The sequence below is a fragment of the Lissotriton helveticus genome, chromosome 7 (genome assembly GCF_964261635.1).
Source record: "Lissotriton helveticus chromosome 7, aLisHel1.1, whole genome shotgun sequence".
Classification (NCBI taxonomy): Eukaryota; Metazoa; Chordata; class Amphibia; order Caudata; family Salamandridae; genus Lissotriton; species Lissotriton helveticus.
The window spans coordinates 1,537,994,423-1,538,013,089 of NC_136068.1; the positions used below are offsets into that span (position 1 = coordinate 1,537,994,423).

The window sequence follows — 18,667 nt, forward strand, 5'->3', positions numbered from 1 at the left end:
AACGCGGATTTACTAAAATGCCATGGGTAGCCGAAGTGACATCACACATACTTTAATCACAATCACACCACAGGAGATTGTCATAGGACATTTGACCCCACAATAAGTGAACAATTACTATCACAAAGCAGTAGCACAAATAAATATCTATATTAGATCACAAGTATTCTAATAAGAATGCAGACATGATACGCTAAGTATACAGTATGGTTCCCCTAGTGTACACCAAAACCTTAAAATATATAGAAACATCACAAGAAAACACTTAAAAAATGTAAAGTTAGTTATGTCCACCACTTCCAACTTACAAGGGCGGTATAGTGAATATGAACTATGTTACTGGCTTACAGTAATCCTTATTGTTAAAAACGTTTTTGGTTTGTCATTGTAGCTAAGCATAAAGGTGAATATTTTATTCAAACTGTATTAACAAACATGAAAAACGATACGTACGTTATTTAAGTGTTTACTTTTATTTAATTTTGGTCATTGTGAAGAAATGTGTAGATTATTCTGAATTTATTTTCTAGAACTTACCACCACAGTTTGAGAAGCAGAAAATAAATAGCGCTCATCAGGAGACTGCTTACCTTCTGCTCTTGGACTGTGTTTGCCACCTCTGAAGCCAGGGGGCAAAACGGCAGTGCAAGGGGGGCGGGGGGTCGACGGCCAAATGAATCCATTCATATTTTCTGGAGCCAAGAGTAGAGCCTAGGTAGGGTATGATTTGAAGGCCGTATTACTACTCCACTCAGACGTTAAATTGTGCTGCTGTTTTTCACGAGTCTGTATTCTCAAAGCAGCTGTGAGTCGTAACAAGATGTAATGAGCATGCACTCTGCAGAGTGTTACTCATGCTGGTTTCAGTGGCACAACACTGAATGATGGGGTACCCCGCGGAATGTGAAAAGGGGTCTCAATGTCTCCCACATCGAATGGCTTTCAATGGCCTTTGGCCTAACTGACAGCCCCTGCGCTGCGGGGACTTGTGATGCTCCATTGTTGTAATTTTCACCTGCCTCTTAAACTGCTCTGTGAAGTCATGACAGTGGCAGAAGGATAATTCCTTTTAAAAGTTGTGTCGCTGCCGCTGTAGCAGATTCATTCGTACAGCACAGCAGCTTCTGACCCTCACCCGGTCATAAGCTGTGCTTCACCGTGCGAAGAGGTGGGCTAGCCACTGAAAGCTCGAGCCTTGGCTCTGCCTTAGCTCAAGGTGCTGTTGGAACCTCAAGCCGATAATGAGCAGAGCTTTCAAGTGGCCTCTGTCTCTGAACATTACTTAATCTAATCGTGCCTATATATATAAAAAAAAAAAAAAATGAATGTGACCTTGTGTAATGCAGCTGTTGCTCACCTGAGTCTCACTTCAATACCGTGAGGTTTCGTTGGCACTTTTCTAAAAACTGAAGAGAAATGTACAAAGGAGGTGCAAACAAAACCATACCATGATAATACTAATGAAACTTATAAAGCGTCCCAGGGCTAGTAGGTCTAACTCCTGAATAAAGTCGTGGTGGGAGCCGGCCCAGTTCCACCACCACACACTACCTGCAGGTCCGGAGGCACGGAGAGATGGGGGTCTGGGAGCCGGCACAGCTCTGCCACCACACAGTGCCTGCACAGGCCGGTGGGAGGTAGCACACGACCCACCCTCCCAACCCTACCTGCATGAGTTGGCCGGATGGAATTTGCTGGCCCAGGTCTGTCTGTCCCCCCACATTCCATACCTGCGCGGGAAGGGCTCCCCACATTATGCTTTTACCTACCATGTGCCTGTGTAAAGAAACCCTAAGGTCAGCAGAGTGGCACTCACTGTTAATGACCAACGTGTTTGCCCTTTGTGCAGTGTCCAGGCCACACAGCATCCACCCCGCATCACCTGCTCCCTGGCCCCCCAAAAGTGCCAACGCTGCCAAGCAGGTCAGGGGCTGCGCCCCTCGGTGCCCGGTCCACTACCAGCCAGCGTCAGATGAAGCTCGCGTTTACTCGCACAACACCGATATTCCATGTGTTGTTATCATTGGCTTTCCTCGGCTGCCACATTAGTTAAGTGGTTCTCATGTTGGCATGCCCATGTAATATTTTTAGCAGGTCTCCGGTTAATGATCTTGCTGCCCCTTCAGTCATATTTTGACATGTAAGTGATGTTTTTAATATTTTAGCTTCCTCTTAAGCAACATTAGGGTATGTCCCCATGTAATGCTTTGTACGGACTATACAATTTCCCGCTATGTAATATCTTGCTTTTTCCACAGTCACTTTTTGTCACTGCCCTATGTAATATTCTATCATATATGATGTTCCCCGGTGTAATATTTTGGCTCTCGTCCTTTTTTTATTTTTGTATAAAAACAGCCATCTCGTACATTTTTACATTAACCTATGTACTACATTGAAACATCCAGGTCTAATATTTTGACAACCTCCTCCGTTTTTCACCCTTCGTGGCCGATAAAATGAGTACCACTGAGTTGAGAGCCGTGGTCGTGAGATGCAGCTCCGTTCGATGTGTCCCTGATAAAAAAAAATGCCACAGCGAGTCTCTCTGCCCACAGCCCTGGCAGTGGGCGCCCAGGTGGGTCTTTGAGACACTCAGAACAGACGAGGGCGGGAGGATCGTGGGCGACCTCTGTTCCTGCCCCTATAAAAATTATATAATGTGTTCTGCTGCTGCAGCTGCTGAGGCTGCTTGTAGGTCCGAAAGGACGACCTTCCTAAGCCCCTGTACCTTCTATAAGAAGAACCCCTACACTGTGTCTGCAGACCCAGAGACTTATCCGAAGCCTTGCTATCCTTAAACCTCTCCACGGCTGCATCCGCCTTCTTTCCAAAAAGACCTGAACCGTCAAATGGAAGGTCCAAAAGAGTTTCCTGGACATCTTGCGAAAACTCCGAAGTTTTAAGCCATGCACTCCTCCTAGATGCAACCGAAGATCCCATTATCCTGGCTACAGAGTCCGCTGTATCAAGTCCACTCTGAATCACTTGCTTTGCAGCTGCCAGAGTGTCAGACAAGACTTCATCAAAGTTCTTTCTGTCTTCCTCTGACAACTTCGGGGCCAATTGACTTGCAGAATCCATTAAAGCATGGATATACCTGCCCAAAAGGCAAGTGGCATTGGTGAATTTTTAGAGCCATAGAAACGGATGAAAATACCTTTTTAGCAGCCTGATCCATTCTCTTAGACTCTCTATCACCAGGAGTTTGCGGAAAAGCTCCAGCCGATTTCTTTGAGCATGCAGACTGAATAACCAAACTCTGAGGCGCAGGATGAGAAGATAACTCAGGATCACCTGGAGCCGTCCTATATCGCCCGGCAACTGACCTCGAAACTGCAGGAGCAGAAAAGGGTTTTTGCCAAACATCCAAAATGGGCTCTGTAATAGCTTCATTAAATGGAAGCAAAGGCTCAATGACAGTAGAAGGAGAATGAAGCACCTCCGTCAGAATATTAGACTTAAATTCTGTTGTAGGGAGTTGCAAGTCTAAAAGTTCAGCAGCCTTACGAATGACAACATGGTAAGGAACCACATCAGAAGGAGGTGAAAGGTGCCATTCTGGAGATAGGTTCCAAACCACTTGCCTCCCATAGATCTTCAAAAAGGTCTTCAGGCTCATTAAGCTCTCCTTCCTCCATCTCATTTTCTCTATAATGCTGCTCCTCCAGCAACCTTTGTGCCCGACATCTGGACCTCACCTTCGGGGCCAACGGAGTCATACACGGATCCGACGGATTCGGAACTCACAGCGAACTATGATCCATAGGCACCTTCGAAGTCGAACAAGGCAGCGCTGACGGCACCGGTGATGGAGGAATAGACGTCAGCGTCTGCGCCGGGGTCGACATTCTCGGCGCCGGAAAATGCCATGAAGGAGCGGCAGGTAGAAATGGCATGAACGGAGCTGGAGCATAGGCTTGTGGTACTCCCAAATTGAATGCCATAGGACCCATGGGACCCGAAGGTGCACCAGAGGGGTACATTGCCTTCGTAAAGACTCCGTATATCGCATTAAGGTAATGCGCCAGATCTTGCCCTGGACCAGGAAATGTAGGGTACTCGCCTGGCATAGGAGTCACCGGATTCGGGCCTGCCGGCGCCAACGGTGTATCCACTGGAGTCGATGGCCTTTCAGGTACAGGCACCTCTTCCACTGGAACCAAAGAATGCATCGAAGAAGACGGATTGGGTGCCGGTGAATTTACTGGAGCAACAACTCTCACCGGGGATGGCGAGGGAGATCTATAGTCACTCCGACGTCGATGATCCTTCGAGGTCGATGACTGAGCTTTCTCCGATCGGCGCCGAGAGCCATGCCTCTTCTGTTTCTTGGACTTTGAAACCTGACCGGACGTCGACTTCGACTCGGATCCTGACCTCGCCTTCGATTTCCTCCGACCTCTCTTCTCTTTACGAACCTTCGCCATAAACAGCTTGGCTTCCCTTCAGAGCCCTCGGGTTCATCTTCCTGCAGGAAGAACAATCCTCGACATCATGGTCCGATGACAATCACCATACACAATCGTTGTGTGGATCCGTTATGGACATTTGTCCACCGCACTCCCTGCAAGGCTTAAAACCTGATTTTCTCGACGACATCTTGGAGAAGAGAGATCAGGATACAACTGGAAACACAAAGAAAAAAGCTACGGCGAGTCCCAGAAACCGTCGACGGCGCGGAAAAAAGGGAACTGACGTCATCACGGCGACGAGGCTCTCTTATGGACCCAGTGACGTCAGCGAGGTCGCGTGCTGAGTCGTGCCTTTGTGACGTCGTCTACGTCCTCGTGGAGAGCTACAAAAGTTTCCGAATGTTGCTGGCACAGGGGATATTCACAAGGTGAGGAATCCACTGGCAGATGTATCCATCAGAAAGGACCCCTGCCTGTATCTGTGAGCGCGCCCATCGCTCTGTTACTCTCGCTTTAACGGCCTTTCTCCGTCTGTATTTCTTTTTATGTCTCTGAGGCTTACCTTTCCCAGTCTCTACCTGCTTGCCACCCCATTTATCCCGCCTCTGTCTTTCTGCCTGTCACTTTATATCTGCAGCACTCGCCTCTCTTTCTGTCTCTCGCTGTGCTGCTCTTTTCCACCTCTTGCTTGTCCGATCTATCTATCTATCTCTATCTATCGGTCTGTACACATCTCTTCTCCAGGTTTGCACATCCCTCTCTTCCCACCTGTCTATTGTTTCAGCGATATGTCTCCCATGCCTTTCTCTTCCTCTCTCCATCAGCGTTCTGTCTGTCTTCTCTCTGTCAGTGTGCCATGTCTGTCTTTCTCTTTGCCTCAGGGTGTTCGCCTCTGTAGAAAGACAGACCCATACTGTTGCCTCGGGGAGAAAAAACTATACATGCCCGGAAGTCCCAACCACCTCCCCACTGATATACCGTGCATTGGTTTTCCAAAGATCACACAGCTTTGCTCAGTTGTGAGGTAGCCACAACTTGTGATCTCACAGCAGGTGATAACACAAAGTGCCCTAAGTACGGAAGAGAGCGGGGAGGAATATGGCCAGAGAGTAGGCCTCAAGGATGGAACTATTATTTCAAACACTGCACAGCTCTACAAGTAAATCTGAAACCGGGAACTTCACTACACACCATATACACTTCATAACACATGGATAAAAGACATTGTCATTTACAACACCAATAGCTCTAACATAAGCAAATGCAAACTTATTGCATTTCCAATGCTTGTTCTACAGATCCTATCACATTAGCAAAGGGCTTTGAAAGAGACGTTTCTTAAGCGGGAGCCAGTGTAATTTGCAAAGCGAGGAGCCCATGGAGGACCGCTTCGGAAGATTTAGCAAAAGCAGGGCTGCACAATTCTTAACACGTTGGAATCTCATAAGCGGAGACTGAGAGACTCCCAGATAGAAGTTGTTGTAGTAACCCAGCCAAAAGATACTTAATGCTTAGATCACTGTTTTCTGGGCAGATTCAGACAGAAGGCTCAAAATGTTCTCAAGAGATTTTAAAACACCAAAGCATTTGCCTACTAAACTGTGATTTGGCTGTCGAATGTAAGGTTTTCATTAAACCAATTGCCTAGGTTTTAACCCTAGGCTTTGTTGAATAAAGAGGACTGAGTGGTGCTGGTCACCAGTTGGGAGACCAGAATGAAGGCTGCTTTCCCAGGATAAGAAATGGGGCATTTCTAGCAGCCTTTGGGAAAGAGGAATAGATAGACGCTACTTTATCCAAGAAGAGTTTAGCAACAGTCATCTATCCTCGGAGGAGGGAATAGAGATGGAAACTCGGTCCATCGACTAAATAGATTTAACAATAGAGAAAACTTCTCGTGTTGAGTTCTTCACCAGTTTAAGTTTGCTAGCATAAAATTCATGATGTACGTGTCTTATACGGCTATGGTAGAGTTTTAAGGCTTTGTGATAGATATCCTTGCTGGTATTATCAAAATATATACGCTGATGCGGTTGCAGCACTTGAAGTTCCTTATTGAGCCAATGCACAGTAGCCGTGGTTCTACGTGCTATCTATCAACTGCTTGTGAAATTTGGACCAATGCCCTAGATATCCAACCTTCTATTTGGGTGTAAACTATGGTAACACAGTTATCGAGATTAGGGTGGTTAGTAGGGGTAACCTTAAAGCATTTCCAAGACCTGACCCTATGTCCATAGGCAGAGATATAAAGAAATGTGCACATAGGACCTGACATGGAATAGCTTGATGGTCAGACCATAGAAGAGGCATTGGGAGATTAACAACTAAATCACTTGGGTTGGAAAAGATAGGAACGAGTGTATGCCCATACCTGTGTGTTTTGAAGGAAACTAATCGTTGTGGCTGAAGGCCTTCCAGGTCCACAACTAGCGCAGTTAATGTGGGGCACACAGTATCCTCAAAATGAATACTGAGGTTTTCTACAACAGTAAAGTTAGAGTAGTGCAAAGCTAGAGGGGGCAGAACATCAGCCAGTGATGCAATGAAACTAGAGACTGGTCCCGGTGGACGATAAATCAAGATCCCAGAGATCGAGAAGTTATTAGAGTTGGCCACGGTAAAAAAAAAAAAAAAAGGCTGCCTTGCAGCCCTATAGTTAGTTCTGTGAAAGTACAGGACAGGGACTGCTTAAAAATGATGGCTATGTCCCCATCTCGGTGGGCTTGCCCATCAATTCTCGCTATTGCAGACCATGGTGGGATAGCTAACAGACTATCAGTCTTAAAGTTTCTTGGGAGCCAGGTTTCTGTCACAAAAACTGCAATTGGTGTAGAATCTGAAACAAAATGCGACATTTCAAACTTATGTTTCACAAAGGACAGGCAGTTGAGGCAATAGAAAAGAGCCATAGGTAAAGCTCGGACGGGCCTACTCACCTTTAGGTTAGAGACTGAAAAGCCCAAAGACATCACACACCCACGTTGCGCAAGTCAGGTCTATAGCCTGATGGCAAGCATGAGGGAGCATAGTTGCTAGCTTCCTAGGATCCAAGGATGAATACTGCTTAGGGGATGAGGCCTCACAACCAGGGGCTCTAGCCCCCAGCACCATCCAGGCGCAGACGAGCTTGTCCTTAGGTGCGCCTTTGACACGAACGAGCAGCTTGCATCTTTAAGTAGCCTACCTCTAACAGGGGCGTGGCTCAAGCGTGACGACGTCGAAAAATGGAGAGGGTAAAACACCAAAATAGAGCCCTGCAGCTCCGCTCCCTTCTGTAAAAACTTCCCTGCTAAGGAGGAGTACTGGCAAAACCAAGATAACTAAATAAACAGGTAAGAAAGTAAAACATAAAACCCATTCGATGGGTAGCCTGACAAGATGCATCCGAAAGGTGACTGGAGCTAGCAACTCTAGCACGAATACTCGTTACAAGGAAAACAAAAATGCCTTAGAAGATGGTAGGTAAAGTATCCGTTGATATCTTTAACCGCATGCGCGCTGAGCTCGTCATGAGCGTACGAGAGGCGTAACTCATGACGAGCTCAGCTCGTCATGAGCGTCGAAGGGGTTAAGCGTAGAACACTTATTTTGGGAGCTTAAACCATACAAAAAGAGTAATAACAAACTGATATATACCCATTATGGGGCTGATTTGTACAAAGTGAATCTTGAAAAGCAGGATGAACAGCGGCTTCACCGCTTAAATTGTGTGATCTTAGGCAAATATTTTACTTCACCAAAACTCCTTTTTCTTCATTATCGCGCATGAAAGTACTTTCAAATATGTACGTATTGAATAGTAGTTATACAAAAACCTATTGGGTTTGATTTAATAGACTATAATGTAGCGCTGTAATAATCAGGCCCAAACACAGGGTTTAAATACAACTGTCTTCCTTGCCTCTTAGTTCACGAATGGTTCAGGTTTAAAAACTCACTTTTATTAAGAACTTCTAGGTGCTATGCTGTAATGTGATGCATGAAAGTCAAAGCTTCCACATGTTAAAGAAATACACTTTTTTGAATTCTGAAGAGATCATATTTTACGTGATGTATACTGCAATTTGTTAGCTCGCCCACCTCTAACAACGCCATGCCAGATGGCTTTAGATTCCCTGACATCACCAGAAGTTCATCAGAAGCCTGAAGACCATAGGCTAGACTCTCCATTTTCATCCTCTAGGTACCAGCAGGGAAGCAAACAACCTGTCTGTTTCAGCCAGGAACAATGTCACATACCAAATCAGTGTATGCGAGTTTGCAAGAGTGAGCGGTCGTTCTGCAAGAGTGAGCGGTCGTTCTTAATAAGTGGTACCTTATACAGAGATGTGTGCTTTACACATGGCTATTTCGTTTTTTAATTGATCTCAATGCGCCTATTTATTTATTTTTATTAGCGACTTTTTTTAAAATCTAAAAGCAGAACAGCTTGTTCTATCGGCACGACAGCCTGCCATAAAAACAAGCATTTGCAATGCAATCGGTCTCGCCTTTGGGTCCTTATATGTATTTAGCTATGCAGCACATTAGCCAGGGTGCTGAAACATCTACTGTTCTTTAACATGGAGGGAAAGTCAGCACTAAACTGTGGAACATGCCAGGCATGGGAACACATGGAGAGAAATACTGCCTATGATTAGGGGGGATTAAATAAGACCACAGAAATATACTGGTGTGTGTTCGGGGAGGGGAGCAAGAAACAGTCCTGGTGCCCAACTGCTCGTTCTTCCCGTCACTGCCCAACAACTAGAGAGGTGTGTGCACCAGCCCAGTGCTGCCGAGGAGAGTGGGTGACCAATGGAGGAACGTATGTACACAACAGACTGAACATAAAAGGACTTCAAACTAGGCGTAACGGAAGAAACCTTTGTAATGGATTAGTATGTTTGGTGGCCATGCCCTGACTGGGAGTAAGTGTTGGGAGGGGTGGGGCAGAGCAGATTGGATATCGAACGGATCAGCAAGTCTATACACAATTTTTGATTGCTAAATGTTTGGAGATGCAAATTTGATAGAAGTGTGCAAAAGGTGTCAGTCACTCTACTGTCCAATCATTTTTTCGAAAAATGGGGGCATTAAAAAGTTTGAAGACCGCTTCTGTATGGGGTTAAGAACCATTAGAAGAAAGTGTGAGGAAATTCAAGATCAAACATTACAATATCTTGCAAAGAAGGGGAACGGAGATCCGGCCAACTCTTTGCAGTGGGTGAGGGATCAGCATTGTAGATTTAGAGCTCAGTGTGCACCATGTCAGGGCAGAACTGGAGGGGCATGGGAAAGAATAACGTGGGCGACAGAGGTGGTACATTTCTAACACGGGATTCTGGAGCAATAAGAAATGTTTTGAGGGTGCTTCTTGTGGTGGTGACTTTCAAGCAGTAAGGAGCAAAGTCCCTGGCTGAGAACGAGGTGTCATTTAGGAGTGGAAATATAGAAATATAAGTTGTTTATTGGTCGTAAGTCTGCACATGAGACTAATGAATATAATGTACTTATATCAGGGGTTATGTTTGGAACAAAAATGCACCGGGCAAAGTGCTAACTATTAAATTGTGCAGCAATTGTATCAATGATATGTGAACAGATATCAACTTCATTTTTATACAAAAATATATCTTTTTTACTTCATTTGTTTATACTCATTATTTCTGATGCGTGATATCAAATATTTTCAAGAACATATATAATTCATAAACTCGTTTTTTTATATTTTATAAAAGACCATACATATTACATCTTTTTCTATACATGTCTAGCCACAAGAAACAAAGGTAAATAAAAAACAATTTAGTGCAAGACAAAGGTGATTGGAACTGATTTTTGATACTTAACATAAATCACAATTACAGGCTCAATACATATTGTGGACACAAAACACTGGTTACTGAACGTTATTATCACCAACGCGTTTCGGGTTTAAGCCTTCCTCAAGGTGTTGTGACCAGTGGTATACTAAAAAATCTCAGTTATATCTGGTAACAGTATCTTTGTCCTTGAACATCTAAATAACCTCTATCCTCCAACGTTACTGCAGATGAGGGAGTTTATAAATCGAGACAGGCATAGATGTGCATCCTAATGATTCTTCACATAGAACATGAGGGCTCATGCATGTAGGTATCTCTGATAATCCGGAAGTCAAAATTTGTAGAGACGGCAACCTCACGTCCAAAAGCTCAAAGCTGAGTCACCATACTATATCATATGTAGAATTTGGATTTGATTCATTCATGTAGCGAAATGCTGACTGGTAAACGGTGCAGCTGGATACCGGAATAAGTATGGTGATACCCATCTGTACTCCAACAGCATGCCGCCAGTAACGTAGGATATCAGACGCACCGTTCACTTATATCAGGGGATCCCAAACTTTTCTATACCCGGTACCCCTCGGAAATTTTCTATTAATATTTGCAAGCCCTACAAAAGTTGTGCTTGTTTTTTGCAGTTTATGTATCGCGAACTTGACCCGAAGATATCAGAGTGGTTTACACGAGCATCAGTTGCATTACAGATGGACACATTCATTTTTAGGCACAGGGAGATTAAGAGATTTGAAAAGGATGTTTAAGTCTCTTGCCAGACTTAAGCCTGGGCCACTAGCCTCTAATATTACATTAAAAAATAAATAGTCTTATGTTTTTATACCACAGATTGAACCACATACAGTACTGCGTGTGAACAAATTTTACTACAAAAAAATAAGCTTTTATCTCAGGCAAATGTAATATACTTTCCTTCTGTCGCAACCCCAGAGGGTGCGGGCACCCCATGTTGAGAACTGACTTGTATGAAAATTTGGCGTTTCTAAACCTAGAGGTTATCCCAGTCTTTCTTCGCATTTACTAAATGTACTCATTTATCGCGTTTTAATATCCACATTTGTAAAGCGCACAATCACCCGTTAGGGTCTCTAGGCGCTGGGGGCCGTCGGGAAGATTAAGCAAGCTATTGCCCAGAGTCACATGGTGCTAGGCTAATCTGCCGCCGGGGGATCGAACCGTGATCCCCAGATTCCGGAGTCAGTCGCCCTGGCCGCGGCGCCACACCTCTTTCATATAATGGTTCCACAGAATACCAAGTCAACTACTCGAATTAATTAGACGGATTCAGAATTAAGCAGAACAGACCCTAGCAGGAACTAAGTCTGCAACATGATGGGGCCATCCACAGTATGAGCCTAATCACTGGATCCTGCAGCCTAGTGTTATACACCGTTCTAGCAGTTACTCCACACAGCCAAGGATTCGCACCACACCTGAATGTACACGGATGCCATACTGCGGGGTTCATCGCTGGTCAATGTTCTCACCACCAGTCTGTGGGTCGGAAATGTGCAGAAATTCTACCTACCATGTATCTTCTTACACTCTGGGCTAGCCCTTTGAACAATGCTTCAGACACCATATGCATGAACCCGAACAGAAGGAAAGTTTGCAGCAATCTAAAGCCAAATTGGACATAATGAATACTTTTGGTTAAGGAGGGGGTAAAAGAACGCGTGTGAACTGCACTGCCTACTTGCTTAATGAGCTGCTTTTGTGGCATTCTCTGCAAGGCGAAAGACAATTTAAAGACTCTGGAGAGCAGAAGCCACATGGCACTGATGTCCATTCCCCTCGGCAAGACCTTTCCCATGGTTGCACAATGAGATACTGATCATTGCTGGATACGTGACTATGCCTGTAACGCGTCACACCCAACATAAGACACCGACTGTACTCAAACATACCAGACTGTATGTCTGTCTGTCTCGTCCATGGTCAGGGGCCTGACACCCCTGCCTATCTGCACCTTGTGCCCCTTCTCAGAACATACATTACAACCAACCCCTCACCATCCAATACCCTTTGACCCGGCAATGGATCTTTTTGTTAGGTTTTAACATAGCGGCGCCTGCCCGACGCACAAGGAACTACAACTCCAAAGATCCCAGGGAGAGGAAGTACTTAAGGCGTGACAGCGCACACGAGGATGCGTGTAATTCTGAGCATTTCCGTTACCTGCAATTGTATGCGCCGTCCGCTGGGAGGAGTTTGTTTTTCTTTCCCGTGCTTGGTTCCAGTCCTTATCGCGGAGGCAGTGATTCCGGGGTTCGGCTCGCAACAAGACAGTAGGATATTTCCCTCAAAGAGGAGCGCTGTGGTGGGATGCCACGCGCTGCAGTTTCCCTTGCCTTTTCTTTCCCTGAAGCGGAGCGCTGTGGTGGGACGCCACGCGCTGCAGTTTCCCTTGCCTTTTCTTTCCTTGAAGCAGAGCGCTGTGGTGGGACGTCACGCGCTGCTGTTTTACAACTGCCATTTCCCCTGAAGCGGAGCGCTGTGGTGGGACGCCTTGCGCTGCCGTTTCCCCTTGCCTTTCTTTAATACTTTCAGAACAGTAGCAGAGTGCAGGGGTGAAGGTAACCACGAGCTGCTGTTTTTTGTTGTGGTATTCTTTGTTAGAGACATCAACAAGTGAAGCGGAGCGCAGTGGTGGTCGCAACCACGCGTCACTGTTGCCTTTTGAGTACAGGGTCCTAGGTGCCTCTTTTTGCCCACCTCACTTTTGTTGCTTGGGTGGATAAAGGAATGGGTAGAGAGCATCTAGTGACTGGTATTCTCTGCTGGCTATTAGCTTATTCCTCTGCATTGTGTTACCATAAAATATACAGGTGCAGGCCAGTGGGGAAAAAGGGGAAACACAATATTGCTACAAGAGGCTACACAAGGAGAGCACTGAATTGAACAAACTAAGTTGGACAATTCTTTTAGCCTGGATAAAATTCTAAATACTGACAGATTACATTTCCATCTACCGAATGCCTCGAATGAAAACACTACTTTTCCGAGACGTTGCACGCATCCTATGGAATTAGTCCGGCCACATTTCTTAGAGAAATGTACTAGCCATTTGTTTATGTTTCTAGTTTTTAAATAGACCAAGAGTTGGTTTAATCATATTAATGTTATAGGAGGGTGAGTTTAAAAAGTATGATTTTAGTCCTTTTTTAAACAATACCTTTTATTGTTTTGAATAATTAAATTCAGCGACGATACAGAAATCGAACTCCTTTTAATTGATGTAATTTGTATAGAGAAGTCCAAATAACTTGCATCATTTTGTACTTGCAGTTGTATGGTTGTATTTCCCTATTGTCATTGCAGCTGTGCATGTAAAATACTGGCCTGTGGTATCCCTAGGCAGCTAGCAATAGTCTTTGCCCTTCATACTTCTCACCCACTCATCTCAAATCTGTCCGTTTAGGTGGTGAAAAAAAATCCCTGCTGGCTGCAATAATCTCGCTTTAATAGCAGATAATTAAACTATCTTGCCCGCCACTGGAAAAAGCTTGGGAATAAGCATTTCCAATGGGCGGGTACCGAAGCCTCATAGTCTGCTACTATGTGAGGCACGGGAGGGTAAAACAGAATACAGGGTGAGGGTGGTGGTGTTGGAAGAAAAGTTCTGACGGCGCACCAGACAAATAGTTATCACTGGAGTGTACTTTGCATCCTGGTACTTGGAAAGTTAAAAGTAAATTCTGAGTTGGACAATAAGCTGATAGAGGACAACCTAGGACTTCTAAATCTGAGCCAGAGAATGTGCAAAGATAGCTGACCCCTGATTAAGTGAAACAGATGCTTCATGTTTCGGTTTCACATGCACAGCGCTTGCAAATCTCCTGTATTTAATATTTCGCAAAAGGGGACTCTTATCAGTTCCCAATGCCGAATTACAGTGCTCATTCACTTTTGTGTGGAACTTTTTCTTGCCAACTTCTGGCAGCACGCATTTTTTATATGTCTACTAAAGCTGTTTAAGCCCCATTCACTGTAAAGATAAGATCTCTTCCCACAGAAAAGGCAGATAGCAACTAACAGTATGCTGGAATGAAAGGGACTTTGATTTAAATGGTGCAGCAGGTGCAGTGGCACCGGGGCCAAAAGTTGGCATAACTTCACTAAACAGCAAATAATGCTATATTTGACTACTAAGCAGGGAGTCGCAAGTGCACATATCTTGCAGGCAACAGGGTTATAATTTGAATGGTGCAGCAGGTGCAGTGGCACTGGGCCCAAAAGTTGTCAGAACGCCCAAAACCCCCAATACTGCAAAATGTACTCCTGAAAAATTCAACAGTAAAACTTTTACGGAGCGTAAGGAAGGCTGACGAGAAAGTAAATTTGCAATCGCTCATCAGATTTTAGCAAAATATAAGTAAGCATATTGCGTCATGCATAAATAAAAAGTCGTTCAACTACATCAATTCAAGAACATACCGATGTGAAATTTGTGTTCTCGAAAAGAATTTGGCACCTAAGATTTTTTCATATTGTCCATATTTGTTTTATACTGACTCTGTTCATTGTTATTTTAAATATGTACATGTATCAAGATGTTTTTACTAAATGATGCCTCAAACAATTGGTTAACATTGCATAATAGTTTAGCACAACCTTTTTTTCAAGCTACACATTACAATTTGAAAGCAAACAATCACAAATCTTGCTGTTAGACTTCTGCAATTATCCATATACAATCGGAGATCATAATTAGAAGCCACAAATTCTTACATTTTGCAACCATATTTCCATGCTGAAACTACTGTTAGAAATGCAGGCTGAACTCAAACCATTTCCATTGTGCACTCACCCTAATAAAAAGCTTCGCTGAATCAAAATTATGTAAGTGCTTCAACAACTTATGCAAATGGATACAAATCTTTACTGAGTAGTCAATCCCTTTTCACAAATACATACTGTGGTACTGTAAACCGGGAGCAAAAGTGTTTATGCTTCAGGGAAATGAAGGCCTAATTGTCCAGTGGACAAAAAACATCAGAAGGTGCTGTCCTTGACCCCAAACAGTACATCGTAGATATCAGATGGCAAGAATTCCATACCTCTAACATACATGTTCACCTTGACCACAGGTGTCCAGCATTATTCAAATATATGCCATATTTTCAGGATAAGCGCAATGAAAATAAACTATTATAATTAAATGTTGATAAATTCATCCTAAGGATATCCTGAAATTCTAGCACCCAGTACACTTGTTCGCCTACTTTAGACATTCCTTGCTCAGGCTATGCCGATGGGACGTAATGTGGCTTTCCTCCTCTGAACATGAACCATTTCTCACTCAACAGGTTACAACTCTGCACCATAGTGGGGTTATGTGCAGAGGTCGACCCCCTTCACCTATAAAATTCCTCTTCTGAACCTCACCTTTCCTCTGTCTATAACTTGTTCTCCCATTATGAATGTCTCCTCAGTTCCACCCAGAAAAGCAGAACGAACAGGGACCTTATGTAGTTAAGCCTAGGCTTCCCATCAGACATGCAGCCATCTACAGTGGAGTCCTAGCCGCTTGACAATTAATTTATAGTTTTGCTCAGTGTGAACCTGAGCAATCGGGATAGTAGGGCTTTTTGTCAAGCATTAAATGCATATACAAATAGAGAGATCGATCATAGAGTTCATAACAGAAAAGTGTATAATTCATATAAACATCAAAGCTTTACAATAGCCAAAGAACATGTCTGGAGCAAGATTTCGAGAGGAGAGCTATAATAGGGGCCAAATGGTAAGTTAACTTTCACATGCACAATGTCATATTAGAATGGAATATCAAAGGTTTTTCAGAATTCACCGATTGGTTGAACACACATTCTGTGACTAAGCAAATAATTGCACATACATTCAGACGACACCTCTACAGTTATAATAGCAAAAATAACAATTGATGGACAGAATGCTGAACACTGTCAAACATTCACCCCAGTACAGAGATCTGGGCCTAAATTCGTCGTTTCTTTGCTCATCATGCCATTACAGTTTAAACCCAGTCATATGCAAATCAGTCTTAACCAACCTCCCCTTCGGAATAGTCCATTCCAAACTGTCATCACTAGGCGTTCTACTAACATAACACAGGTTAATAGCATCCTACAGCAAGACCCAGGAAGCCCATTAGATACACAGACTTCAATAGTGAATCCCAGGCTACTCTATAGACAAGCATTGGTTCTATAGTGTAACCCAAGCTGCCCATCAAACAGTGTCTTCTGTAACATCAAATTTAGGCTGTGAGACAGACTCTCCAGCAAAGGACTCTCCGTGTATTAACAGCACGATGTTTTATCCACAGCGAAGCACCGGAGCAAAGGCATCTACAGCAAAACAAAGGCAGCCTTCGCAGCGTTCAGGCGTTACACAAGCAACTTCACCGAAGCGAGGCCGTCTGTCACAGGCTCAGTGCTCCACACAGTAAACAGAGGCTCGAGCATCTTTATAAAATACAGACAGGTTATCGCTCTTCCACCTACAGCGCAGGACTGGCGGGCACTGAGCTAGATTACAATAAACAACATGTTTGGCACATGACAACCAAAGCACTATAACAGCGCTCTGTTGTATTACTAGGTTGCAACATCTTCATCTGTCTGATATATTCCCCTTAACGTCGCAGCAGGGAAAGAACCCATTTGAAAGGCTTTTACGTAGACAACTGGAGTTTTACATGTGCCCACATACTATATTCCAACATGTAAACATATGATATATGAAATAAAGTAACGTCCGAGTTCAGGTACCCTCACTCAAGCCATCGCGCACATCACTTCTGTAAACATATGATATATGAAATAAAGTAACGTCCGAGTTCAGGTACCCTCACTCAAGCCATCGCGCACATCACTTCTGTAAGAAGAGATAACCATTTCAAATGGAAGAACATCTAACGTCATCTTTAACGGCCACCTATATACTGCAGCTCCCAAACTCAGCCAAGGGTTACTGGTTTGCATTCTCAGCAGTCGGTTATATCCATTTAACCCCCCCCCCCCCCCCCAAGATCTCCTGGCCCTGGAATTGAGCAGATGGACGGATACGTTTCTGCTGTCTCCACAGCTTGTTGCAGAACACAGCTGCTTGCATTCAACGTCAATGATATATTTTGAAATGGAAAGGACCTCAGTCTCAGTAACATTATATGAATGTGTAAGCGATCAGATCACCGTCGCACTATATTCCAGTAACCGCACACAGGCTACAGTAAACCCACATAGGCTTCTCAGGCCCCACCCCGGCCTGAAGCATGCCTTCTAAACCTCAGCTTGTGCTAATCCAGGTCACTTAGCAACAACAGACCACATAATGTAAGGGGAATCCCTCCCCCTACAGCGACCTGGAATAATGGAGCGACAGCAGACAGCCCCCCTCCCCCACCGAACCCAGCCCCGTGGACGCCTTCTTACCGTAGACTGCCTCTTCCATTGCTGCAAGCGGCGAAGGCTTGGTTTAATGGTTCGAAACTGGGCGCGCTTCTCTGGCGCGGTGTCCGTTTATGTTTCAGGCACTTCGTACCTATTCACACATTCCCCACCGGCGACACAGGCCGCTCTGTCGTCCTCACCCAGACCATCTCTCGACCTCGCCTACGAGCTCACACACGGCCCTTCCCAGCCGAGCCGTCGCCCATCCCTAGCCACGCCCTTTTACATACAAATTGCCAATTGAATGTTGCCTTGCACCGTCATTCAGACGAGAAGGACAACCCTAAACCCAATCAGTATGCGACTTTCTGAGGCCTTTGTCTTGCGCTTCCTTTATGAGGGCGTTCTTTGGCTAGTCGCTTCTCCAATCAGAGCAGGGTTGCGCATGAGGTAAAAAGAAACGATCCCTGACGCGAAGTGTACTCTTAACTAATCAGAACGCTCTGCGTCACTTAAAAGGCCAATGAAAGACAGAGGGAGGAGGGCTAAAGAGGAGAGTGACTTAAACCGGGACGTTGGGTGTTTAAAAAGCCTCGCACACCGTATAGGCTGTCACAAAAATTATTTTACTTTATTTGGTTCCATTATTAATTGTTTTGCTTTATGCTCCGCTGCCTCACGCCCACTTCCTAGCTATGCACCTAAAGAGTCTGTTCGTGTTGTTTTTTTTATTTTTATTATTTTAGAAATCTTTTTTTTTAACGGCATTAGGTTTAGATATAAATACTCAAAATTCACCATGGCTCATAAGACGGTTCATGCTTTCAATTTAGTACCTTCACAGAACAAAGTTACCTAAGTACCTAAGTTTCCAAGCATACATGCAAATAAACCTAATTCAGGCGGGAGACTCCCTATTTTTTGAGCCAAAAATTGATTTATTTTCGCTGTCTCCTGCCTGAAACTACCTCTCCTTCAATAGAAGTCAATGGTGGGAATATATTCTCCCGAGTCATTTTTTTTAAATTTCCCATTTCAAGAAAAAAGC

At 44.3% G+C, this 18,667-nt stretch overlaps 1 protein-coding gene across 1 annotated transcript in view; it reads right to left on the reverse strand.

Moving 5' to 3' along the window:
- CYTH2 (cytohesin 2) overlaps positions 1-17,899 on the reverse strand; it is a 273,336-nt gene extending 255,437 nt beyond the window's left edge. The window contains exon 1 of the mRNA XM_078654983.1: positions 17,662-17,899. Within this exon, the coding sequence (XP_078511109.1) occupies positions 17,662-17,680 (19 nt within the window). The 5' untranslated portion in view covers positions 17,681-17,899. The remainder of the gene's footprint in view (positions 1-17,661) is intronic.
- Positions 17,900-18,667: the final 768 nt, after the last annotated feature.